This window comes from Varroa jacobsoni, unplaced genomic scaffold (assembly GCF_002532875.2).
Source record: "Varroa jacobsoni isolate VJ856 unplaced genomic scaffold, vjacob_1.0 scaffold_100, whole genome shotgun sequence".
Taxonomy (NCBI): Eukaryota; Metazoa; Arthropoda; class Arachnida; order Mesostigmata; family Varroidae; genus Varroa; species Varroa jacobsoni.
This window is the reverse complement of record NW_019213002.1, coordinates 24,599-51,920: the sequence shown is the minus strand read 5'-3', so window position 1 is coordinate 51,920 and position 27,322 is coordinate 24,599. Positions and strand designations below refer to the sequence as shown.

Below are 27,322 nucleotides of genomic sequence, written 5' to 3'. Positions count from 1 at the left end.
CGTTATCCGCAAGAGTCAAATTAAGAGTAAGGATACGATATCCTGTATCGTATCCAGGTTGAATTCACCATATTGGGTCGCTGGGTCCGCGAAGTCTGTATTTACTGATATCTTGTTATTTCACCTGTTATTATCGACGACATCATCTCCACAAATATCGCTGCGCTAATTTCCTCGATTCTAAACGAATCAGTAGGCCCCAGACTGACTATCTCTCTTTATTATTTCAACATGAACTGCGCATAGCCAAATATACAAGCAAACCACACATATAACAATAATAGTTATATTAATACGAAGAATTACAACTGAGTAGCTAAATTGCGCAAGTATTGTATGGCCACCTGATAAAGCGACAGGAGTCGTTCCGTCACCAGTGATTTCTGTTGCTGTATTTGCCAGCACTGTGGGTTCGAACGGAGGTTGCCCTAGACAGACAGACCCGTTTCCGTTTCTGGTCGTGGGCCACTGAGAACTCTGCCTCCAGTCCGTGAGTCGTTGCAACGTTTTCAGCATTTTCTGAATGTGCCAGGCTTACGAGTGTGTGCTATTCAAACAATGAATATAGCAGCGTACGTGAACATATGGATACTCGTACGTGGAATATTAGCGTTATAAATAATTCTCGTTGTGCCATTAGTTGATTAACTGAACTGATGCCGATCACTTAACGAAGCCCAACGCAGGCAAAAGCATTTTTGTTAGCGGTGTGAAAAATCGGGTTTAGACATTTTTGTTTTATTTGTCAATCGTTGGTCAAACTGTAACCTAAACGCTTGTTCAAAGTTGAACCATATATTCAAAGTATCATACGTGAATCTAAAGCACTAACTGACAACGAGATACTGCACTAACAGGTGCAATTATGATTCCGATCGAGCCAGCCGATAGTTTCTAAGATACCGGGTTTTCACCAACGTGATTGGCGGGTTTTCACTTCATTGTTCGTTGGCGAATACTGTTGTCATGTAATGCGTAGACTCTGTTCATGTATGTCTGCCGGTCGCTGCCCAAAAAAGACAGACTGAGTTTAAGAACTATGTTCACGTAGATTCATCTATAAGTAATTGTAGTTTTTTTTTTTTAAAACAACTAAAGGTATTACCTATATGAATTGTCGAATAACAAGAATTCTTAGAGCGTGCCAAACAGAGCTAGGATTAATTGAACAATGCTTCAGTTGTATTATTGCTTAATAAAGCAGGCTTGTCTTGCTACCTCTATATGGATATTTCATTTACCAAATTTTTGCTGTGATTCTCTAAGTTACAAAGATCACTTCGAAACAGCTCAGGATGCCACATATGTAATCGAAATGCCACTCGGATGATATCAGTGGCGAGCTGTTAACGACCTGCAACACGTGCATGACGCTTATCTACGTCTGCCTACACGTGCACGTTCGCATATATGATAATAAAGATGCCCTTTATCGTGCTGTCGTCAGTAGGTCGATTTAAAAAAGAAGGCCACTTTACTCTGTGAAGTTAGAACCAAATGCTTCTCATGGTGATTCATGGAAAAATTACCACTTCATAAGACTCACCACCAAAAAAGGTCAAGCCTTTCTAACACAACGTTATACGACGATTGCATATACTGCCCGTTGTTATCAAGGTAAAATATCACCAGGATCAATTGTGTTGAGAGAAGTGATTCGTTAACCCATCGCCGTTCATCGAAGTGTGGACGACTCTACGTTTCAAGGTTTGATCAACCCTACAACAACTATACCAAGCACATCTTGAGGACGCGGTCAACTGGATGCTATCAGTGAGCTAAATGTAAGTTACCTAACCTCAGAACAAACAAACATGGCGATTAACAATAATGGATCTAGCGTAAAGGGAGATGAGGAGTCGAAGGCAGGGATGGGTCAATGGTCCGACGCACAAATTAATGCCATTGTTAGGAAAAGAGGCACCGAGCAGGCCAGGTTCACATTAATAAAAATAAAGTTGTTGCTTTATTGGCAGAAATACTATTAAGAAAAGTACGTTTTGTTGTTGTTGTTCTTGCGATTGCAAGCAATCGACGAAAATTTCGGAGAGGTATGTTGCTTATACCGCTGTCAGAATGAAAGTCTGGAAAACGATTGAAAGAGATTCATAGAAGAAAAGCCGTGTATGTAAACAACGATATCGACGTGATCATTATGTAAAAAAGATTGTATTAAAGTGCTGTCAGAATGTAGTGGAAACGAAAACAAGAACTCGGCATCACAGTTGAATGCAATAGTAACCTCAAGCACGAAATAAGTTTGGTAGCCATGTAAAAAAGGTTGGTTTTAACTATTCAGCGTATTCGTATATTAGAAAACAAAGAAAAATTTCAAAAGTTGCAAACGCTTTAGTATGCCCTGCAAGTCATGTCACTCTTTGTCTTAGTTTCGCAGTTAGTCGTGCATTTAATCTAACCAAAAAAGATAATAACAATAACGAACACGAGCTGGGTATATAAGCCGGATACACAAGGCCTCGTTTATGAAAGATTAACCTGTGCCGGATAAACTGGAGCAGTTTGTGTTAATTAATCAAATTATCAATGCTCTGGTCGCTTAAAGAAAAATACCGGCCCATTACTAATGACCAATGCACTAATGATGGTTGAATGTTGTTTATAATGTAATTTAGAGACGAACAATTTCACAAAAAAGAATCACCAGGAAAAATGAGGATGACGCGCATATACTAAACCACTAACCGCAAAGTAGAGCGGTTTCTCTGATCTCCTGAACTCGAGGTGAGAAAACTAGAAATTTTATCATTTGTTTATTTCATTTGTTATTTGTTAAAATAATAATAATAAACATTGTAAATTTGTCGTCATTTGTTAAAAGTATCCATTTGACACAACATAAGTATAATCAGCACAAACATATTAAGCATATTCATTACAAGGTTGATCACCACAGAGGTAACCAACTAACAGAAAAAGGGCTCAAACAAAAGAATTCATTCCTTACAACCTCGAAGACGTATCGTACATCCTGAGGAAAGAACCATTCAACTTGCTAATACCCAAAAACCATTCCATGCTTGAAAATTCTTTTGGTAGAAGGAGAGGGAGATTCCTTATTTCCAATGCGTTCTCAGCGCAACCACCAAACGAAGAAGTGTCAGAACCATCACGTTAGATACAAATGTTCTGAGGCTAACCACTATACAGTTGTGTGTTCAAAATCTGAAGGGAATAGGGAGCTTGAACCCAGTACAACAATTTGTGCCTGAACAGGTGAGTCTCAAACCTGAAATACGAAAACCCGTTTACTCACTGATTATAGCTTGGCTTTTACCAAGTTTAGAGAAAATTTCATATCGCACCATCCTAGACAATTATGCCCTTCAACGTCTTGCGACTAAGCGGTAAGATTTTAAATCTGTACAAGTAAAACCACTGTTCACTTTTTATTCACTCGGGTTGGCGATAACAATGGCTTGAAAATGATTTATTTGGAAATATTATTGAATTGAAATATTATTTATTATGAAAGACAAACTGCAAAGCGAGAAGTACTGAGCTAGGCAAAACGAACTTGTCCATTTGCTCAATGGGATTTTGCTGAGACAAAAAAGCATATCTGTGGTTCGTTTAGCCCTTAACGAAAAAATTAGCTCTTTTGCAGACAATAAATAAGTCGCTAGGTCAAGGCTACTGAGTTTTTGTGTTTTGCAACAAAAAGTACACTTTTTAAAATCAACGAATAATGAAATTAAACCCTACGCGTCGAAAAGAGCTAAACAGAGAAGGCCTAACCGAAGTGGAAGTGTGAAAAGGTGCATTATTTATCTCAGTCGTTGCTAAAAAAAGACTAGAGAACCGAGGAGAAACAGCGACGTGCGTCGGAGCCAAACGAACAAACAGAGCATTATTAATTAATTTAACTACATTTCAGTAAACATAGCCTTTCTGTATTTTGGAGAACTTTGCAGTACTGATTCATGGTTTAGGCTTCGAATTTATCTATAGCCCGTAGATTCATTGCCAGAGATAAAAATATCATCTAGAAAATTAATCACTGAAATTGGCTAGTGATGCAAAACTTGTCAAATAGGTTAGCGAACTGTTGTACGTAGATTATGCTCCTACAAATGCACTATTAATATCCTAGCGATAACGCAGATTTTACCTGTTGAATGCATATCGAACTCTGGACGTTTTGTTTGGGCAACTAATTGAAGACGAATGTTGTCATAAAGGATATGTGTATATCTAAACCATATTTGTGTGTTGTCAATCAATATTTTTTTTCAATATATGACAAATATTCAGAATGAGCCGCCATACTTCCTGTTTAATACATGCCGAGATAACGTTATAATAAATATCTAAGGGTTACGTATCACGCATAATTACGTATTTAACATGATTATCCTCTTAGAGTACATAGGGCTAGTATAAGACAATCAATCACTTATTAGCTACTATATGTACAACGTTTCAACAAGACAGCGGTCCTTTGGCAGCTGAACTCAGTTCAACTGCTGCTGTCGCGATGTATCAGCAAAGATTTCTTTTTATCGGAGATGGGGCTCTACGCCATATCATTGTTCTTGTAGTCGGTGATTTAAAATTTAAGGACAAAAAGGGCACACGAAGTATACAGCAACATCGTATTTTATCTATCCCTGGCAATCCAAAGATCCGTTCGGAAAAACACTCGAAAGATATCAATCATATGCGTAATGACCACTACAGCCTAAATTAAAAATAGGAGTCGAACTGCAGGCGATGAACTAAAATATTGCGGCTGAATAATTAATATTTTAATAAACAATATCTTAGCACTGGAGTGAACGAGTTTTCAGCTCGTTTGGAGCAGGCGACCTCAAAGAACCGACTCTTCGTTCGAAACGGTTGAGAATTATTATTTATAAAATCCTTTAATTGTCGAGAACCGGAGAATTTCAAAACGAATTTCTGTGAGTTATTGATGGAGGCTACCTTCTTCACATTATCTAGGGTCTATCTTATCAAACGCCGCTTCCACGCTAGTCTTTGCGTCGTCGCCTAGAGGAGTCGAACAACGAAAAAAAAGCAGCAATAGCGTCAATAATTTTGTTTACACTTGAACACCTTATGACCAGTGTAACGGAAATAATGACGCATATATTTCTGCTCAAAACACATAAGTGGGATATCTGTAATTTCCTTCTTTTTTTTCGATAGATACGTCGATATTTGCACTGAACCGGCGCGCATCTCTGGCACTCGAGTGGTAAAGCTTTTGAACTATAAAAGATCGTAGATACTTCTTTCAAGTAAAAGAGCAGACTAAACAAATCACGCACAACCTCATCTTCGTTTACAATAGCAGAGTGACGCTTAAGTTGATTGTTTTTGATAAGAGCGATACAGCTGTGCCAGTGAAGAGCGCACAAATTGCATGTGCTTACTGAATAATATGTATAGAGCAAATATATATATATATATATATATATATTTAACAAAGTAATCAACGACTGACAACTACTCATATAGCAAAAAATAAAATGATATATGGAATCGAAGCGCTGATCTTTCAAGCTTTAGGATTCAAATTATTTTAAGAAGTTTGCGTAAAACTAGATCCCTGAAAGATCTGCTTTAAAATTCGCTTTGATGGTGACTCAAATGGATATTCAGTCTGTGTAATAAGCGTATCCCCGCTTCATGTATTTTGCTGATCTGCAATAAGTGTTGATATTAATAGCTTAAAAAAACCCGATCGGCAAAGTGAGGTATTACTCCGCCATGGCACCGGTTCGTTTTAAAAACGGGTAAACCGTTGGATGTGTTAACCTTCTTTTTCAGGAAATTCTGGAATAATTACCGAGGTAGGTTTGCCATGATTAGATGATCGAGGCATTTAGGTTGACACATTTGAGATCTACGTTAATGACTAGATAAGAGCGTTTCACAGAGATATTTTCGGGATTACTTAGAAGTTATGACTTGAATTCAATCGGCTTAGTAGTTAATGAGCAAAGTATCTACAGAAACGAAGATTAGAAGGTATCACGTTAGCATCTGCGTGTGCAAATGAGTTGCGCATAGTTCATGAGCTTCATTGTGCTGAATGAACGTTTAATTCGGTTGTCGCTATCTCTCGATCATACTGTGATAGCAACGGCCTTTTGGCGCGAAGTTCTCATAAGACAACTGCTTTAGGTATTTGCTTAAAAGCCTAGTTAGAGGTTACTTGAAACTAGTCGGTGTGATAAATATCGACAGAGTTGGAAATTGCCGTTCGAAATAAATATATAAAAGTTATATATATAGATGGCAAATAAGTGCACAAAGGCTTCGCTAGGGGTGCTTAGGTATATCCGAAGTCTGCATAGTATTCATTACTTTGTCTGATATCCGTTCGTATTTTATAACTTAACATTTCAGCCACTGTGCGATTTTGTTGACTCGTGACAGCTTACTGTTATTTTGTTAAACACTTGTCAAAGAATTGTAAGTTTGGTTAACTTATTCGTACCATAAATGTAAGCATCAACGTCAATATTGGTTTAAATGCAAGATCATTTTTGATGTTTCAGCAAAATGTTGTTCGGTAATTTACAAATAATAAAGCGCGACGGGTCTGATGGATCCCACTTTCCCATTACATCGGATACAGTCTTTGGCTCGTAAGTAATATTAATTTTATTCTACAGTCACAAGTTCGTTAAATTGTAAAATAAGCCATAATAAAGCCTTTTGACATTTTCCAACGTATAAGGAAACTGTTCTGTATAAGTTAAATGGTACATTTATGCATACGTCTCCCGACTACTACATTTACCAAGTGTACGGAAGTGTAAGTCCTACTATGTAGATTAACATTTTTTCATCTTGCATCCTTATTAAGGGACCCGTCTGCAGATGTGAAGCTTAAAGTCGCAGGGGTTGCGAAACGGCAATGTCGTATAATTCCGTGTGTTCAGACAAAGAAAATGCAGCTCGAAGTATTAGATGACCGTTGCGGGGAAACTCATATCAACGGCGCGAAGTTGTCGGCAGGCGAAGTACGAGACCTGTATAATGCTGACATTCTCACCGTCACGGATCGGAAGTTTAAAATTTTCTATCCATTGCCCTCGGCTAAGCGCCAGGTGAAACTTTTTTCAAAGATTTTAAAGTACCATCATTGCAGTTCTTTTGTTTAAAATGACCACCAAATAATGTTACCTTCGCTACCGGCCGAGCACTTCCAATAAGTAGTTTCATTAGATCCTCCGATATCCTTTAATCTTTGTCGCTATGATGATATAAGCACGCATTGTTAGATGCTCTCTTTATGGGGAGTATGAATATAGCAGAGTCAGTCCTACACATCTTGTGATATATATATATTGAAGATATACATATTGTTTTGCTTTAACTCAAATTGTTGTAAGTTACCTAAGTATTTCCCGGTTTAAATTGGAGACTAATGCATTTCTGTATCTCAAGGTCCTAGCAGCGATCAAGGCGTGCGCTGATTTGTGCTTAATTTGGCTGACTTTTAAGATATAGGATCACCAGATTAAAATTAATAAATTACTTCGCCGGCTATCAATCACGTTAGATACCTTCCAAAAGTAGGGGATAAAAATTTTTCGTGGCTTTGGTGTGTTTGTTCAAAGTGGTTGATCCCTCTATTGGCACAAAAAAAACGGTCAGCAGCCGGCGAACATATTGAAAATGCACTTGTCGTAGACGCTGCAGATACATTAGGTGCAGTTCTTGCGCTATTATATCCTAATGTGCATGTGGTATACGCGTAAGTTATCTGTTAACGAACTGATGGCTTCGACGATAGATGCAAAATATGACAGATAGAGAGACAGAAAACAGACGAGAGAGGACAGGGCACAATCGGAAAGATGAGAAAGATAAAGGGATAATTCTTTACTATTACGCATACTGGTAAACAATTTTTCCAGGTAAAATAAGCCATAACATTCGTCGTTGTAATACGAAGCAATGTGCCATTGCTTCTGTGTTACGGTATGGTATCAACCCATAGCTTTATCTAGATTTTGCAAGAAACTGTTAGTATCACTCAGTAAAGCTCAATCATTGGCCCCCTATGCCTCGTCTACCTGAGTTTTTACAGTATTGACGCTCCTTCATTCAGTCGATTGCTTTTTACACCACTTTTCCTTCTTTCCTGGTTGAAAAAAGACATTGCGATATAACTCACAAGCTCTCAAGGCACAGCCAACATTTCGCTCACGAGAATTCGAAGTGTCTGCACGACTTTTCAATCAACTCGTCTGCGCCGACATGGAAAGCGTGCGCGTTCCTTATCAACGTCGCCTAATACGTCGAGCCACATTTGCACGTGACATAGTATGTGCACTGATAGTAGCGTTTAAGTTCTAGCGGAAAAAGGCTCATTTCAGCGAGAGACGATCTCTCTATCATTTTTTATAGTCGAAAGCAAAGGTACTGAGAACCAACTGATCTTTGGTTATTTATTCAAGGCAAACCTTACATTCATAATCGTACTTACAGCTAGTATTATTTATACAAAGTCAACAGTAAATTTATCGATAAAGATTGGAGAAACTGAATTTGCTAGTTCGAGTTTTCAGTTTGAACGGTTGAAATATTAAGAAATGTCTGCAATCGACTACTTTACGAGTCTATTTTAGGTAGCTTAGTGTCCACTTCAATTCATAACAATTAAGTTATTCTAGGTAGATCATTTTTGGTGCTCAAATTTGAATAGAAAAGCTAGATAGTCTGTTCTCCAAATGAAGTTCGCTATTTGGCCATAATGGATTGCGGTTATAATCTAAAATTGCAACCTAAGATTTTTAACAGCTCTTTTTATTATGCTTTAATCAAATAGGTGTCGAAAACACCGGGCAGTGTTACGAAGTTAAAACGACGGTCCATCTTTAATCGAACGCCACCAAACTTTGATGCACCCGGCAGCCAAAGACAACAACAGCAACGACAACAAGTAAGTGTTCTTTCCAACCAAAAACATTACGACGTTATGATTTTCAAACTGGAAGTATGCCTAACATGATACCTAACATGACAGTCTTTCGGAACCTTGTTATTTATATAAACACAGTGATTAAAATCAATTTTTGAAATAAGATTTTTTAATAGTTGATCAAAAGATCGCTCAAGAAGTACGGGTCCCTTGAATTATTAGTTCGAATGAATCAATGAATAAAGGTACTGGTTTAATTGGCAGTAATCATTTAGAGCCGCTTCGCTTTTACAAAAATTGTTTTTAGAACGAATTGAAGGAAGCAGTTCGCCATACCCCGTCAGGGGAGGTGCGTCGAAGATCCCAGTCATTAAGCCCAAAGCCCCGAAAGAGCATCCTTAGTGCAAAGAAGAATCTGCTGGTAGCCAGGACCCCGACAATGTCACCAAAGGTCGTTACTTGGGGGAACAACAGGTTCGTTATTAACGTTTTATTAGGCAAAAACAAGTGTATAAAAGCAAGACGTCTCCGGCTATGATTAGAATTCTCCAATTCAGCGTTAAATGTTTTTCTCAGCATGCTAAAAACGGCTACTATTGTTGTATTCAGACACAGTTACTTTTCACATGTATCTATTACAGATACAAATCCCCTGACAGATCGCCAAGCCCAAAAAAAATTGTAAGGATACCGCGACATACAATTGGCGCGACTTCGGCACTAGCGGCTGCCGTAAATGAGAAGAAACGAAACATTGGTCATTTGGACGAGAAGATCAAACGTCTGGCGTCTTCCTCTGCACCTTCAAACAACATGACATCGACTGGGCCTTTATTAACCCCAATAAGTCGTAGCAGCATTCTGGAAAGTAGCACCCCTATTAACAGTAACGTTCTGCCCGTGAAGGTGACGGAAACGCCGCTTGCATCAAAGTCACCAGTCACTGAGACAGCTAGATTGACGCCCGTATTTTCGAACGTAAAAGTCAAAGAAACACCAAAATTATTAACCACTTTGGCTACGGCACCGATGCCCGTAGCAACCAAGTCGCCTGCAATGCCCACATCGAAAATGACTGTAGTTGTTGCTGGGCCGCCGGCGGCGCAGATAAAATCACCCGCAAACCCGACGAAGTCACCTGTCGTAGCCTCGAAGCCACTAATGAGCCCACTAGGAGAAGATCAATCCATTGCATCTGCAGGTCTCAATCGAAAAACGCGTTCAAGTCAAAGTTTTTCTTTTGGCGACGAGCACATGTCAACAGCGAGCGCGTTTCTAGACGAAAATCTATCAATGATCACCCAGCCATCCGACTCTTTTGGCAGCCTGAGTGTATCTGACGTAGATCTGTCACTTTTTACTGGTAGTGTGGCAAACGATAGCACCATAAATTCCCCGTTACGAAGCCGTAGAAGCTCCTCGGGTTCTTCACTTCAGAACTCATCAGCGTCAGGTAGAGCGTTAAAGGGTACTATTCGATCACCAAAGACGCCAGTACTAAGCAAGGTGCAGGAAAACGAAGAGGCTGAGGTAATTTCGGCACAGCGGACTCCGCAGAGCCAGCATTCTGTTGTAAAAGAAAAGCTTATGACTCCGCTAGCGACTGGCGATGAAAAGGCAGGTTTAGCAACGGACGAAATTTCAGCTGAGTCAGAAAGCAATATCATAGACGTAGCTGATATTAAGCAGGTGGAGGGGGTTTCAAACAGCCTTGGAACTAAACAAGAAAGTATTAAACCCGCTGAAAAAACTTGGGCAGGTATACTCAAGAAAAACATTTCTTCTGGAAGTCATTTTAAAGTTAAACCAAGAAAAAGTCATAAGATTAAAGCAGTAGGCCGATCCAAGTTTTTGCAGAATAAAACTTCGAAAAGCGATCTGGCGGTGGAGATCGTCGCAGCTGCCTCCACTGGACATCTGTTGTCACCACAAACTATTTTTGTGAATAAAAAATTGATGAAATTTGCATCGAGGACCTTCGTTACACCACTTTCTAAATCACGTAAATTTTCTTTTGGTAGCATGACGCCTGATATAGAGACGGATATGTTTGTGTCACCCTTGAAGACCCCTGACAACTCTGAGGCAATTTCTCGTGCGTCTGCTTTTGTAGCTAACGCGGACGAATCAGCGGATTTAGAGCCTCACTATTCAAATGTGTCAAGTCTCAACGAACCGGTAGCATCTCCGGTGCGTAGCCCTAGAAATTCGGTTGCAAATGAAAACAGTTTTGTACACTCGAACGAAGCAGATGGCAAAATAAATGTGCAGAATGTCACTAGCGTGGGAAGTAAGTTAGGAACATCGAAGAAGAGAATAAGGCCGCTAGCAACTAGTCAGAAAAATTCCCCGCTTAATAGTCTAGAAGATGTACGTGGTATCAAACGGCTGATGACAGCTACTTCTCCATTAAATGTTCTTGATGATTTCGATGGCGTCAAGCAGCTTCTTCAAACCCCAAAAGTGAGGAAGCAACTTGAGGATTCTTTAGATAACGTCGAAAACGTGATGCAGCTTTTTGCTACTCTTAAGGAGACTCAGTCAGGAAGAAATTCATTTTCAGACGTTATGGACGTCAAGAATATTGTAGCATCTTCAACTGAATCAAAAACACCTGAAAGTAACTTGGACCATACGTTTAATGGTGTGCGGGTTATGGTAGCTACCCAGACAGAAACGCGGGGTTTAAGGAGTAACCTCGATATAACTTCAGAGAACGTAAAAAATTTGCTCAATACTCGAACCCACGCTCAGAGCCCCAAAAATAATCTGGACATAAGTTTTGGAGGCGTGAAGGAACTGGTAACTACTCCAGCAAAAAGTCCCGAGAACAATCTTGACATAACTTTCAGAGGATTAAAAAAAATGGTTACTACCCCGACCGAAGCAAGGAGTCCTAAAAATAATCTTGACATTACATTCAGAGGGGTTAAGAAACTGTTAAATACGCCACCAGAAATTAGGAGTCCAATTAATAATCTAGACCGCAGCTTTAAAGGATTACGGAGAATGCTCGCAACTCCTAAAAAAGATGATGTAGCACCGAACGACTCTGTCTTGGGGGATATAGCCGATTTAATGCGTTCACCAGTCGTCTCCCCTCGAAAAAGAACCCCGGGATCTCCTGCTGCGTCAGAGGCTAAACGAAGGCGGAGCAAAGAAGCGGCAAAAACGGCTGCTCCGTTGAGAGATAATGAACACGTCATTTCCATTAAGGATATTCTAACAGGAAAGAGTTCAGATTCCGCGATTTGCTCTGGCGAAAAGTTTCCTGCTTCATGCCACAGTTATTTGGAACTGTCAGATGAAAAGGACGAAGTTGATGTTGAAAATACAGAAAGTTTGATAGTTAAGCCTCATCGTGATCCTGAAACAGTTCTGCAGAAAGCTACAAAGTCGAAACAGCCCGAGGATATTAAGGGTAACATGCAGAATGTAATAAGAAAGCGAATCGAAAGCCATAGCGAAAACGAAAGAAATCAAAGCAATACCGAGAAAGAACCCACAGAACGTGAAAAAGTGCCCGAGCCTGAATCAGTAACAAGAGCAAGGAGTCGCCGCGGTAAAAGAGCTGAATTCCAGGAGGTTGCTCCGCAGGCAATACAACCTAAGGGCAAACGAGGTAAAAAGGGTGAATCTAAAGATAAGCAAGACTTGGCAAGTATTGAGGGCCAAAAGGACGACGAGGAATTCGAACGATTTGCAAGTAACCAGAGTGGTGAGGATACTGAGAATAATGAGAGCACAAAATTCCGTGTGGATACTCGAAGTGGGCGATTCCACAAGGGACAAGAGTCGGAGTCACAGGTGGAGTTTGCAAGAAAGCAAAACAAACGTAACGAATGTTACGCAGCTTCCACAAGGGGACACCGTGGTCAAGTCAAAGACATCGAGAAAGGACCCACCATGTCCGACGAACCGGTAGCTGCATCTGAACTTGCAAAACTAAATATACGTAAAAATGAGTCAAAACAAGATGCCTCAAAGAGCCGTAAGATTAAGTCGAAGATAACGCATGACGAAAATTTAGAGAGCTCCGAAACCAGTGATAACCAGGTTGAACAAGGACGTAACACAAGAGCTAAAGCTGCTAAAAAGGACTCTCTAGTTAAAACGACTGAGCAGGCCAAAGGCCAGAACATTATAGAACGCCGTGGGAGGCGGGCTGCAGCTGGTAAGAAGGAACAGGATCAGTCTGAGGAGGTTAGCGAAGCGGTCAGTAGTAATACAGGTGAGCCGGACTCTATCGTTACTCAGGATGACACAATAAAAACACTGACAAGAAGACAAGGCACGAAAGCCGTCGATTCGACGCCCATTGCACTGAAAAGTGAAGACAAACCTAAACGTGGTCGAGGTCGCGCAAAAAACATCCAAATTGAAACTTTACCCGAGACAGTAGGCCTAAAGAGATCAGAAAAAAAAACTAAGACACTGAAAAACGGAAGCCATAAGGGTGTTGGAAAGGAATCTGAGCCGGAGGAAGAACACGCGTTAGTCTCTCCTAAAACACCACGCAGGGGACGCGGCAAAAAAGTTTATATGCTGGTAAACTCTGTAGAAGACACTCCTGCGACGACGACAACGGCAGAACCTGAAGGCCCTAAGAAGTCTCGGGCTCGAGGTACAAGGGCAGAACCGACGGAGGCAAACGGTTCAAAGAAGAAAAGCTCAAAGGCTGGGGCAAAACGTCCGCTTGAAGAAGAATTGAACATTAAGGAAGCAGCGCCAAAACGTCGTGCGCTCAAAAATGCCAGCGATGATAAGGTAAGTTTAACTATGATTGAATACTTTCGGACAAAAACATAACGGCACACGTCCTGTAAATGCTAAAAATCCGTTCCGTGCTTTTTAGGATAAACTTCCGGCCTCTACACGAGTAACACGAACTCGTCGACCATAACTACCAGAAGCAAAACCAGCCTTATGAACAGTTGGCGTGTTCGTTGCAAGGAAAGCAACGAATCATTTCACGTATGCCCATTGTATATTTATTATTTTATTATGTAACAAGTAACTTATGATGTATTCACTCCTCTCTCAAAGTAAATTGTAGTTTGTTGATAAATGGTGTTTTCTTTGTCATTCGCAATTTAATGGTTTTGCTAAACCATAAAAGACCATGTAACGTCAACTTAACACATTATGGAAGCTTGCGAACGAAATTGCTAGTTAAGTTAGCTTATACAAAACATGTGCCTATATGCCACAATGATCTTAGTCTTTTGGTTAGTTGGGGTACAGGGTAACGTTAGTAGCAATGGCGGTATCGTTCTAGGTGGTCATGGCGGCACACCACATGGCGGCTATGAAACTTGCGTGAATAGTATACTAAATCCGTATTAATTATAAAAACCGCACCTTTGCGTTTTAATAGCCAAACATTTATTACGTTTCTTTCGACGACAAAGGTAAAGAAGTAGAAGTTATGCACGATAGCCGACGTCTCTACTAAATCACCTACCTAAAATTCAGCGTAAGGTAAAGCGCGGCCACATACTAAACTTAGGTACACTTAATTGCGTGGTCTAGGTTCAAACGTAGATATTTCATTTCGTGCTCCTAAAGTACAGCGGCAATTGGAGTGACGACTCAAAACAGTTTTTTTTAGATGTCCGCACAAGCTATTTCAACCAACGCGAAGTTGCATCCATTTTCTGCTTATAATTGAGCTAGACTCTAGCTAAACTATAACTATATAAAACTGTACTTCAAAAGTAGTAGAGTTCATAGTACTTTTCGCAGTAATGGAATACGCGGACCATAGACCTGTGTAATCTTTTATTGGATGTGCAGTCATGCAACGACATCGATGACGTGAACTCAGCACAGCACTCATGACACCTTCCAAGTTCAACATTACCGTAAATAATATACTGTAGGTCCATTGTTTGCTTGTAAATCCGCATGCTATCCACACAACAGCTTTCGAGAAAAAAATGTCTGGAAAGACGAATTGCACACCTATTGAATTGAAATCCAATTGACCCGTTTTGTATTTTTACCTAATCCATTAAGGAACTTTTATTTGAAGGAAGATTAGCACTCGTTGCACCTCATCTTTATAAAGATAAAGAATATAATATATGTTCAGAACGATATCCTTACGTCACTGATGCATACACATGATTTCACGTAGTTTAACATACACTGACATGTGAGGTGCATATATATATATTATATATATATTTGTGTTTATAACCATTCGTCAAGTTTGAAAAGATAAATGAGAAATACAGAATGTCTCATTTATCTTTTCAAACTTGACGAATGATTATAAACACAAATAAGGTCAGTACTATTGTATGCTTTAATAACACTGTATTTAACGATGACGTTTTTATCCAATATATTAGGGGCAACTTCTCCAGCCAGAACACTGATATCAATACTTGGTTGTTCTTTTACGTTTATTAAGAAAATTTTAACGAAAGTGACATTGCAATTCTATCGTGCAGTTATTATTTTTAACAAAAGAGGAATGCGGGGTAAATTTTCAAATATAGCATCCATTATAAGACGCTTCTTCAAGAAGACTGATCTACCGACTGATATACTTGTCCACTAAATTGTTCAATGTAAAAATGTACAACATTGTTCGAATTTGTCTGAAATGTACATTTCCTCTTCCATTACAAACACTACGTAGTACTGTTGACGTTAGCGTTGTATCAGAACTTTTACTGTTATTAGTGCGACGAGCGTGCACACGATTACAACGGGTATAATCATCTGGACCGATACGGTAGGAATCCTCTCTGCTGGTCTGATCATTATAATCACATCTGCCTTCATGAAGTGTTTACCTGTTTCTACGACTTTCACCCTCAAATTAGCTCCCATATACTCATCTCTAGCCGGAACAAGTATCTGCTCATAGAATTTATTGTGTCCGACGAAATGCTTCTTATCTGCAGCAATCTCTGTTACAAGTACATCGTACTCTCGTCCCACTCTGTTTTCATATGGCAATACGGTATCAAACAGCTGGGTCAACCTTCGCGTACGGTTCTTCACAATATCCGTTGGAATCCTTTTCATGCGTGCAGCGGGTGTACCGGGCCGAGGGTAGAACTGATTAATGTACAGCGTTGGAAAACCGTACTTTGCGCAAAGCGACATTGTCTCATCGAAATCTTGTTCTGTCTCTGTGGGAAAGCCACATATGATATCAGTAGCGATGGTAATGCCTGGCACATGCTTGCGAAGGTAGTCCACTAACTGTAAACGCAGACACCGAAAGTGCTAAATGTTACGGCACAAAGCTACAGCGGTGCCATTGATCGACTATGGGTTCCGTTTGGAAAAAGTATTATTAATTGGGTAACGTGTTGTTATCATTGCTGCATAGAGCAGACCAACTTACACATGTACTATGAAGCAACTATTAAAATATCGGTAGACGACAATCTCCACGTCCTTCCCATTACCGTATGCAAAAAATAAAAATAAATAGGAGCAAGAACTGCAGTGCAAGAACTGGAGAAAAATCGTCTTGTAAATTATTTCTAGATCATATCATGACAATAATTAGTTGCAATATATAATATACTGCACACACAATACCTCGGCAGAAAATACCTTTTGGGGATATTCTAACCTGACAGAATTGAACTCTTGTGTATTCTCGGCGCATTTCCTTGAGCACCGGATCGCTACCGCTTTGTACGGGTACATGAAGGAACGAATATACTCGAGGATGGAGCAGGATCTCCGCGATCTCTTCGAGGTGATCCATAATATATGGTGGATTCGTCATTCCTAAGCGAAGCCGGCAGCCTTCAGGGATTTCCTTGATAACCTGACGCAGAAGATCTGGAAGAGTTACGCCGATATCTCGTCCATATGCTCCTAAGAGTCAAATTGATGAAGCTTGGATTAAGTACACAAAAAATATTCCATTAAGTATGCAAAGATACATTTCACTACAACAACAACACTAGTGACTAAGAATTTTTGCTGTAAACAAGTTGTCGAATTTGTAGTATTACAAGCTACAAAGAACAATTTAAGGCTATGGCGTGCCCCATAAATAGCCCGTGGTAAGAAGACTACTCGGGCAAGGTTAACTATCTTTAGTAAGAACTATGTGCAACAATATATGCAGCGTTGTTCAGTCAGGTAAAGCGTAAGTTGTGGCCGTAAGTCGTGAAACTATATCTGATGCTTTGGGTTTTTGATTCCATCCGATTTAATCTCTCACCTGTGTCCTCACTGGTCATCCAGATTTCCTTAACGCCTTCCCGAAAACTTTGTCGGCAGCGTTCCACAATTTCTTCTATTGGATAGCTGCCCAAATTACCGCGAGCCATTTTGGTCTTGCAATACGTGCAATGATTTAGACACCCAGTATTTATAGCGAGTATTTCGACGAAAGGGTTACGACGAATTTTCGGTAGATCCAAATAGGATCCGCCAAGCTTGCGACCCTTAATCTAATTATAACAGCAAACATATTCTATGAAGTTATTAAGTGGTAGGCCCTTACTTATAGTAAACCTTACCTAGAGCAGGGATGCGCACATTTTAATAACGAATGATTTATCTAACTTTTAAGGATAATGGCTAGAATCTATGGCTGCAACTGGCGCAGTATAAAGCTCTAGGTAAAACAGTAAATAGTATAAAGAAACGTAAGATAAGGGATATCTATGAAAACATATACAGATTGGCCTTCACATTCTCCCCAAGCAGACGTGACATAAACTTACAGATTTTGTCCCGAGAAGCCTGACGGAATTTCCCTTGAGAGTTTCCTCAACCACCTCTACTACCCGGTCCGTCTGATGTACCCCAATGACGCTTAAACCAGATAGAAACTCGGCTTTCGGATCTGCTTGAGAGACACAACCTGTTGAAAACATAGCTTCAATTATATCACGAGTAACTAGCGGTTCCGATCGTAACCTGATCAAGCAAGGGAAGTTAATAAGGATTGGCAAACCTCACATTACTTTCATATATCCTACAATATAAATATATAAGCAGGCTCAATATTTTAAAACAGGTTTCGTAGAATGTTCACATAACTCTAATAAAGTAGGAAAAACTTAGTAATAGTTTTTATATATGAAGCGCGTATCACAAGCGACCTGCCACGACCACTTTTCTGCCTTCTTCCAACGCCTTGTTGATGGTGTTTTTTAAGTGCTCCTCTGAAGGACTTTTTACAGTGCAACTATTGAGTAACCAGAGCTGTGCTTCAAACTTGTCGTTGACAAGGGGATATCCGGCCGCGGTCAGCATCCCTGCCATATACTCCGAGTCGGAAGAATTGTGGGAGCAGCCCCACGTTTTCACCCATATCTTTTGATGACCTATAATCACGGACCAATACAGGAAAAGTAATAACAATTATTATATGCTATTATTATTTTACTGCAACTATATTTTTCGTTATATATATAACGAAGTAACAAGTATATATACGTGTGTGTACGTAGAAGAAATACAATCTCAGCCGAGCCATTTGAGCGACCCGATTAACTCGATTGATTTAATGGGACAATTAAGTCATAAACATCAGCAGGTTGAATGTCTAGAGCATTTTATAACGTTGTAAATGGAGTAGTTACATTCCAGCAATGATACATATTATCAGTCATGCAAAAGGTAAGCAAAAAGTATTTGAGAAAACACGATAACAATATTTCCAACAAATCATAAACAAATAACTTCCTGATAAAGTTATTTGAAGCTACATTTGAATAGCATAATTCATAAACACAATCGCATTTATTGGGCAACTGTAAATTTGCATGTTTTGTAACTACACCATTTAAATTTACCAGGAGTTCACGTGGTCCATCATTCTAACAGTAACTAATGGCAATTTACCACTAATCTACGTTGGTACGCATTCGGAATAACTTTCGTGGAGATGGCAACTTTTTTTGTCCTTAGAGGACGGAGTCCTTGCACTTTACTATTGTAACGAAGCACTTGCACTTATTATTATTATTATTATTATTGTAATTTATTATTGTAAAGAACATATCTTGATGAGAATCTTCGATACAGATGAATCCTATAGAATACCCTACCTGTTTTTTAAGCCAGAAACCGATAGACTTTTTGATGAGGATACGTCAAATATGAAATTTGCTTTAGAAAACCGATTACACTGGAAGATTTAAAAGGCACGTTTGAGTGAGAACGCACTGCGACATTAATTAAAATAAATTATTAGTCTATGAATATGAGCAGTTAACCAAAATGTGAATATATTTGAACATATACACTAGGAGCAGAAGTTTTGCATTTGATGTAGATTCTCTTACAATTTAAACATTTATATCATGTGGATAAAAATACATATAATAATTCGAGATACCTTCGAAAGAAGTTTCAACCATTTTGATTGTATTCGGCAGGTGGGCTTCGCGACGGTAAACCCATGCTTCGAGGAACCCTATTTACAGTTTAAACATTTGGCTAACTATCCTGACTATTAGAAATTGGCGCAGTAGCAGATGACGTCTTCGAATTATGCGATAGTCGTTTTTCGCAGCGCATCGAGCTTTTGGTGGACCGCACACATTATGTGCGGTATGATTAGCTTACCCGTGCGCTCTCCAGTGAAGGTCTTGTTCAAATATGTAGCTGGGCCTGACTGTTTTCAGCCTATCCATAAATTATAATGTTTTAAAGAACAACTTTAGCGTTGATGGATGCGCGGAAGCTCACACCTAAGAATACATTCTTACGGAACATACTTAAAATTAAACGTCGAAGAAAACGTGGTAAACACAGAGTAGGAAAGCCAATGGGTGGGATGCAAGTAGACTGGATTCTTTTTAATCACAATTTTGGTCGATTAGAGACTTATTCAACCATTTCAACGCCCACATCCAGTTTCGTATATGTCCTTTATAACCTATTGGTAAGAGAAAACAGCTTGCTATCGAACACGCCAGTAACAACTAACCGGGTACAAAGCTGTCTCCGCTAAACTTTTCTCGTGCTACGATTCCGTTTCGACGGATCACTTTTGGCACAACACTCTCCCGTGGTTGAGGCCTTTCCAAATCGCCAAAGTTCAAATCCTCAATATCATCTATACATTGGTGGCTTTTCTTCTCCCCTGGGTCAACAACCATATTTCCTTGCCAAGAGGAAACACACGTCCCTGACTAAAAATGCTATAATGCGAGCTTCATCATACTGATCTCACTCAAAACTGTCGATTCAACAGTAGCTTGGGCAGTCAAAAAAAACGTTTTCAAACACGCGTTCGAAATGACGCTTGGAAGGGAATATGCTAGTATGGTCGTCTGCTACGACATTCGCGCTTATATTTTTGTACATTGCAGATTAAATTTCATTTGCTTATTCGTGTTCTCTTTTTCATCACATTCGGGCTCTGCTATATATCGCCCTAAATTATTGTTGATTAAAAATATATTGGAATTAATTATCTAATCAGGTGCTTACATTTTTGAAGTCACACCGTTTTTTAGGGGAGCTAGAAATGATTCGGTCCCGTGAAATCTCACACATGATAAAAATGCGCAAACATATTGAACAAAATCTAACAGCGCCAGGGTTGTTTTAATAAAAAGACACCAAAATTGCGACATTGGGTTCTATAGAAGCTGTGACCGAACCCATATTTACCATGCTTTAAATGCGTCTAACGCTCAAGTCACTTTTCAAGCTGCTTTTGTAGAAATAGAGGAACCCAATTTCAAACATATTAGAAAGTATCTACTTCAACTAAAATGAAACCAAGTAGCTAAATTTGGAATCGTGAAAGGCTGACCTGGTCGCACCAGATTTGAAAACGGGACTAGGATAGCGTGTAATTAAAACACTAATTGTGCTCAAAGCTACTTTCTGTTACAGTAATTACTTATATTTAAGCTTAAAAGTATTTTCAGTGCATGATTTCATTTCAAATTTGACGATATTTTAAAAGCCCTATTTTGAATATTTTTATATTTCTAGTGCAAATTGGTCTAGGCGATTATACTGTGATTGACAATAAGACGATTCTAGACGTCCAGATGTGACGATTTCTACAGATTCTAGTACACCGTAATATATAATAGCTTTCACGGAAATCTATGCGAAGTAGTCTCGTAATTTGCGAGGTAAAGCAGTCCCGCTCTTGCACGCACTCGTAATGATTTCTTCATTGTCACCTATGCATTCATTCAAAACAGTGGCAGCAGACTATAACATTATTATTATTATTATTATTGTGGTATTCGCCGCGTCCTACGGTTGAGTTCTGTCATGGTCGAAGAGTGCGGCCTAGCAAATTTGTCCTGGTTCAGTGAATACACAGTTAAATTATTGAAAGGTATGTATCGTATGCCTGGTGTGTCGTATTTCTGAGTAGTAAGTTTCTCGAGAATCTCTAGATGTACACTATTGTGTACGACATGCCGACCCAGCTCATCCTGATTTTTTAACATTTGTAATGCGCTCACATAGGAGCCAATCGCCTCAAAAGCTTGGAATTGCGACAAGTTCTAGTCAGTTTGCGCAAATTAATCAACTTACAAAAAGTATAATACAGTTTTTAAAACCTTTTAAAGAGAACAATTTCCTCTGGGGCAAGTTTAGCTTTACCACGAAACTTGCGGTGACATCATCTGAGGGACAGACATCTGCACGCATATAGACAGTTTTTGTTAATGCGAATAACATTTTGTTCCCATAAGCTTAGCAAAAAGTGTGTGGCCAAAGAATCGTATGAGGCCTAGCCATTTCTATTCAATTGTTCTTCTTCAGCGTTTGGCCTGCTTCTGTTGTTTCTGTGATTGCCACAATATCTCCGCTGCCGCCTCTAGCGTCAAAAAAATATTGCTTATCGTTATATGGATAATAGTTTTAACTTGCCCACTTCATTACTTAGTTTTGTTAGTACTTGCCTTGCTTGTAAGCGTCGTTGTTTTACAGACTTTTTTGTGGAGCTTCATTTTCCATCGATGTTCCCACGATAGCGGCCATCGCGGAGTTGCTGCTGCTGCTCAATGAGTAAGCGAAAAAAAAGGCGATATTGAATCGTCGGCGTTTGTTTGAAACACCTGGAGATCGCTACCAGCTGATGGTGAGTTCCGTTTGCGACGTTGAAAAGAAGTTGCGCGCTCTCTCACCACACTAGAACGACTAAATGAAGTTATCGGATAGGCCACGGGGAAAAGTAGTGTTGAAAAACCACTTGGGACGAGAACCAGAGACTGAGTGCGCTCGTCGATCCTGTTTTAGAGATGCTTTTGAATTTAGGGGAACATCTGGCGCTCAGTTTGATATAGCCTATCTGGCGTTGCTTAAAAATCCATTCCTAAGCTGAAAATGATCGTAATGAGCGAGGATGATTGGCAACTTGTAGCGCGAAAACTTGTCGAAGCAAGCAAGACCGAAACAAGACAGTTGTAAGAAATATCGATTTAATCCCCTTCAGTTTTGTCAAGGAACTCCATGGGAAGCGATGCATGGCTTTAGCAATATCACACGCCTATGCACGTACGACTGAAGGGCAATACGGCGAATGGAAGTATATCCGAATCATAAAGACAAGAAGCAAACACAGAATGCTAAAGGGTGCCTCGCAGTTTCACAAAATGTTCAAAGGCCACCCTCGTCAACTTCAATTGTCGAGCTCAAGTAGAAGTTAATGAAAACTTTAAAAGCGTCCGAAGCAGTGGGAACGATTTATTTTGTCGTATTGTTAAGAAACTTTGCACTTATCGTGTGTGATAATTGAGCTGTTAAGAAACAAGCCGTCTAGTATACATGTTGTGCCAAGTGAACCGTGTTTACTAAGTTTTTGGAGCAACCTGAAGAACAATTCTGACGTTTTGATACTATATGTTGTCACTTCTCTCATAAATACGCAATTTTGTTTTTCTCAACATGGCATTGTTTAATTATTTCAGCAGGTTAAATTTCTCCGGCTGGATCACTCGATTTCATAGCTGTACAAGTCCGATGAAATGATCACGTGGCTAAACTAATTATAATTGGCATTGTTTTTCCTCTTTTCAACCACCGTACTTCAAGTAAGAGTCCCGACGAACCTTATTAAAAAATTTTGGGCATGCCTTACAACGTGCACGGTTTCGAATTTGCTGCATGTTTTAATAGGACAACATATTAAATGTACCGTACTTCTTTGAAACTTGCAACCGTTTAAAAGAATTATTTGTGCACTTTTCTGGTGAAACTTGTAGGCAACTAGATGGAATTAGCGGCTCGGGGGCAAGCTACGCAGATCAAATCATAATTGTTTTGGACGCTCTATGGATTAAGTATTATACATGCTTTTTGCTATGAATGCTAAAGGGTTTATCAGGAAGACTGCAAAATACCAGATTTAACGGGAACTAATTGCTCAGTAGCTTGTCGGATCTCAATTGCTCGGTTAATTCCAAACATAGGTTAGCACAGGCTATTTCCCGAAAAGGCACTGACAAATCCACTGCCTGTTGCCTTTGTTGACCTTCAAAGAATGTTTTTAGGTCATGTGCTTGAGCATTGAGTTCTCTATACGAACTCATTTGCCTGCAAAAATCTTGCTCATTGTTATTCTAGATTTCGAGGGCGGTTACATGCGAAAATTGGGATATAGGAATATAGAAAACTGTAAATAGCTCGAACTACCAAGAAACCTAGGTGATACAAAAGTCCGCTGGGTGCTATCCGAAAGCAACATCAAGATTACTGAACTACCACTCAGCGATGCAATAATATTTATATATAAAATTATATATAATATTTAGATGCTACGCAAGTATCGTCTTTAAGCGTTGTGACCCAGAATCATATCGAGTATTGCTGTTGACACTGGCCACTGTTTATAAAAACGGTAGGTATCAACAAAAAGCTTAAATTATGCATCATTAGCACGACAACAACATGATCAGAGGGATCTTTGCGTTAAAGTGTGATTATAGCGATTGGGAACTAGGAAGACATTTAAAAAAAAATCAAGGATGTGTTATATCTAACTAGTGTTGAACGAAATCTTACCTTTTTGTTTTGATGTCCTGACCTAGCTATTTTTGTTTAATATATAATTCTCTTAGGTAAGAGTAGCTGCTGGTGTATAAACTGGCGTCTCTGTGTTGACTAATAAACGTTGGTAACTATTAAATAAAAGCAATTAGCGTAATGTGCTCTTTTCGCGCTTAATGTTAAACTCTGCTCTCTTAGCATAACTTCCAAGTATCTAATACACTGACGACCCAGTTCGTCGCAGTACTATATGTGTGCTGATAAATAAATACGAAAAGCAATCAACACGATATGTGTGATTGCTGCGAATCCATTAGTTGCTTTCGCGAAAGGAACATTTTATACAGACGAATTAGTTACTACAGTAACTAGTTTATACAGACGAAGCCGGACACATTTCAATGAAGTTAAGTGTCAGAAAAGCACCATCATAAAAATTTAGTGCTTGAGTTCCGTGGTCATGTATTACAAAATGGTCTTACGATACGTATGTAAAATGCATAATTCTGTCTTGTAAAAATGCTTCTTTAACGAAAGGACATACATGTAATATAAGCACAATGACCTTAACCAGCTGCGGACTCGAAACATTGGCCTGACGTTTTCCTTCGATCGAGATATACCAGCGCGGCCCTATGAGCATTGTGCATATGCACATTTCTAGTAAGATGCATCATTATATCTTTAGGTAACCTACAAGGTCTTAGTAACTTATCTTAGGCCGCTTAGTAACTCGAAACATAAAAACACTACTGTGTTATTATTGATAATAAACACGTGAAAAAAACGAAATCTGGCAGTGAAGTGATAAAGTGTTCAAATACTCAGTACTCAGTTAACTTTCTGTAACTATAAAAATGCCACATGACAATAAGCTTGCTTGCAGTATCTTTGACCTGTATGCTCAAATTCAGTATTACCAGCGCCATAAATTTGCTCGCTCTGCACTGCAACTTATTCAGCTGGATCGTAAACTGAGGAAATTAGGCGATATCAAGAGCTGTTTTTCTTCATTTCAAAATGCGCGCGTCATTCTGCCAGCAGCACTCATCTAGCAAAGTTATGAACTACCTTGTGGCATCGTCCTTCTGTATCTGGTACACAAACCACTGAAACATACGAAAAGTACACGGGCATTTTAAGCAATGGTTCTTCTGCAACAGGCAATATCATAGGCGGTGAGCAGAATACTATAATTGAAAATGCACTACCGGTATTCAGTGTTTTCGTATAGCAATAGCGATGCAGCCAGTAACAATGAAACCGTTGCTAACTAGAGTATATCGAAACATACTGGTTAGAGAACAACAGGTGCTGAACGATCTCCGTCAATAGGTTCAGGATTACACAATAAGCAAAAAGGTGCCTGGAAAGAAATTCAACGGAATACATATTCTTTAGAAGCATTAATTTCATAATAAAAAGGGGATTGTTTAAAAAAAGTGAAAGAATGGCAAACCTGCAACGAATTAGACTATTACCAAGCTTCATGTTGAACTGAGCCTTCGCGTTCACAGCCACAATGCCCCATGGATACACAGTCAATGACGTCTTTTCATTATCAGGTAATGTATAAATTTTATTGGACTTGTTTTATACGGTCAGTCATCTATACGAACCACTAAAGCAAGCAACACAAACGAGTACTTAGTCAATAAGTTAGGATTTGTTTGAAGGTGAACTTGCAAGGAGGAATACATAGGAAATCGAAACGGAGTCGATAGTGATTCATGTTAATTATAGCATCTGAATTTTTATAAAAATAAACAACACCGGTTCGATGATGTTGTTATCGTCGTTGCTTTTCGAAGCAGGCTTTTAGATTCATGAAAATATAAAAATAGGATTCTGCAGTACAACTCGCAAGTTTTAGGTTTGAATTGGTGTATTGTCTAAAGCGCGCTAGAGTTGGCTATCATAGGGTAACACTTTTCGAGAGAGCGGTGAGCACCATAGAGTCTTTGAGCCTCTGCTTTGGGGGTTACCTAGGTAAATTTATTAAGAAAGCAAAGCCAAGGAAGTGTGCAAGTCTGATACGAAGTTTTCATAGAACGTTTTGTCTAAACTATGTCACTACATATATTGGTCTCTGCAAACGGCTAATTATAAGTCTCGGTGAGATACGACTGCTGTATTATTAAACCAGTAGTGTCTGACTTGAAAATTAGAAATTGCTTGGAGAGAAACAGATATATAAATCGATTAAGATCGTGTAAGTTGCCATACTATAATTGTTTTATTGGCAGTAATATGTTTCACGAAGCCCCTTACGTAAAACTCAGCGACGCTAACAAAACTTGACACTGCTGATTCACTCGTTGAAGGCGTCACAGAGTATTCGGAATACTGCATCTAGCCAATATTCTCAGATATCTCTCTCCCTAGTGGTAGAGAAAACTGTTGTTGTATACATGCGCATATTACGATAAGAATCAGACGAGGTGGGAGCTCGTCCATTTAGTGCGAAGCAACAACTTTACTGCAACGAGTTTTATTTTCGTAGAGTTAGTGCACTGAGTACCGCTATTGCCATTAGTTGAGAACTTTGAATTTATCGTCAAAATGGATTAGTAGTGCGCTTACGGGGTTATCTGTAAGTATACGCTCGATATTGTGCAGCTGCTCTTTGTAACAACAGTAAGAACAACGCAATATTGACTGCTCATATTGGGGATCAGCTGGTATAACAACAACTGTCCAGCTGTTCGTTTATGAGATTGAATGCTCATGAGCAGTGATTATGGTAAATGTCCGCTACTTTTCAAACTAAAGTGACGTTGGGAGAATTATCATATTTTGTATACGTAGTCTTCTAGGCGGAAATCTGCAACATGAATCCTTTGTGTTACATACTACGAACCATTTTGAAACGAAATTCGCCTTTCTTGGTCGTGTAGACCAAACGGGGCCATATAGCCAGATGTGATTTCTTACCCCAAGATTACCTGTGATGAGCGTAGAGCTATTATAGAAACTACTATTTATGTACTGTGCATTATATAATGAATTACGACATCAGACAACGGTGTCCGTGCAATTGGTTGCGAATCCGGTAAATAACTGTGTCACCTACATTGGATAGCTATCTATATTGCGTCAACACGAAGAGATCTATGTTGAACTAGAATTTTGCGTCATAACTGAGTGAAGATTATAAAGGGCAAAGGTTCAAAGTATGAAAAAATAGATTAGTGAGACAGATAATTGAGCATTTAAAATAAATTATGAAAATCGCTAGCGGGTTATTAAAATTAATTTACCTTTGAAAAATTATGAGTTATTAAAGAAAAATGGTGCATGTGTTTGGCTTTGCGGTTCGAAGATAGTATTAAAAAAACAGTGCAAGACTACCATTGAGTACCGGTTGTATGTAAGCCGGTTCCACCAATTCCTAGGATGCTAATTATTTTTTTTAACGTATTCTCTATGTGGTTGATTGCTCGCTCCATTGATATT

At 39.2% G+C, this 27,322-nt stretch overlaps 3 protein-coding genes and 1 long non-coding RNA gene across 13 annotated transcripts in view; 2 read left to right on the top strand and 2 right to left on the bottom strand.

Annotated features, from left to right (window-relative positions):
* The first annotated feature begins 1,476 nt into the window (after window positions 1-1,476).
* Window positions 1,477-13,970, top strand: LOC111264874 (uncharacterized). Of its 3 annotated transcripts, none has more exons than XM_086970252.1 (8): window positions 1,477-1,784; window positions 6,528-6,617; window positions 6,839-7,082; window positions 8,137-8,304; window positions 8,810-8,923; window positions 9,210-9,376; window positions 9,544-13,669; window positions 13,758-13,970. In XM_086970252.1, the coding sequence occupies exons 2-8, from the start codon at window positions 6,532-6,534 to the stop codon at window positions 13,803-13,805; spliced, it is 4,953 nt and encodes a 1,650-aa protein (XP_086826378.1). In that variant the 5' UTR covers window positions 1,477-1,784; window positions 6,528-6,531; the 3' UTR covers window positions 13,806-13,970. The 3 variants fall into 3 exon arrangements, with proteins under 3 accessions (XP_086826378.1, XP_022696842.1, XP_086826383.1); XM_086970257.1 differs by lacking the exon at window positions 1,477-1,784 and adding an exon at window positions 5,765-5,816; XM_022841107.2 differs by lacking the exon at window positions 8,137-8,304 and having other exon boundaries at window positions 1,478-1,784.
* Window positions 13,971-15,291: 1,321 nt separating this feature from the next.
* LOC111264877 (threonylcarbamoyladenosine tRNA methylthiotransferase) lies at window positions 15,292-21,871 on the bottom strand. Of its 4 annotated transcripts, none has more exons than XM_022841129.2 (6): window positions 21,781-21,871; window positions 17,995-18,219; window positions 17,614-17,753; window positions 17,106-17,337; window positions 16,503-16,753; window positions 15,292-16,123 (listed from the first exon to the last, which is right to left on the bottom strand). In XM_022841129.2, the coding sequence occupies exons 2-6, from the start codon at window positions 18,155-18,157 to the stop codon at window positions 15,563-15,565; spliced, it is 1,347 nt and encodes a 448-aa protein (XP_022696864.1). In that variant the 5' UTR covers window positions 18,158-18,219; window positions 21,781-21,871; the 3' UTR covers window positions 15,292-15,562. The 4 variants fall into 4 exon arrangements, with proteins under 4 accessions (XP_022696864.1, XP_022696853.1, XP_022696873.1 ...); XM_022841118.2 differs by lacking the exon at window positions 21,781-21,871 and adding an exon at window positions 19,830-20,154; XM_022841138.2 differs by lacking the exon at window positions 21,781-21,871 and adding an exon at window positions 19,466-19,747.
* Window positions 21,872-21,874: 3 nt separating this feature from the next.
* Window positions 21,875-27,322, top strand: part of LOC111264894 (motile sperm domain-containing protein 1) — a 9,268-nt gene continuing 3,820 nt past the window's right edge. The window contains exon 1 of one of the 5 annotated variants that reach the window (XM_086970269.1): window positions 21,875-21,959. In XM_086970269.1, coding sequence (XP_086826395.1) covers window positions 21,957-21,959 — 3 coding nt within the window. In that variant the 5' untranslated portion in view covers window positions 21,875-21,956. Of the gene's footprint in view, window positions 21,960-25,230; window positions 25,432-26,271; window positions 26,460-26,531; window positions 26,610-26,819; window positions 26,919-27,322 lie in introns of those variants that run through there. The other 4 variants (XM_086970266.1, XM_086970275.1, XM_086970272.1 and 1 more) reach the window with 4 other exon arrangements.
* On the bottom strand, window positions 24,661-25,416 carry LOC147753929 (uncharacterized). The gene is made up of 3 exons (XR_015312880.1): window positions 25,348-25,416; window positions 25,161-25,232; window positions 24,661-24,975 (listed from the first exon to the last, which is right to left on the bottom strand). It is a non-coding gene; the product is annotated as an uncharacterized LOC147753929 (long non-coding RNA).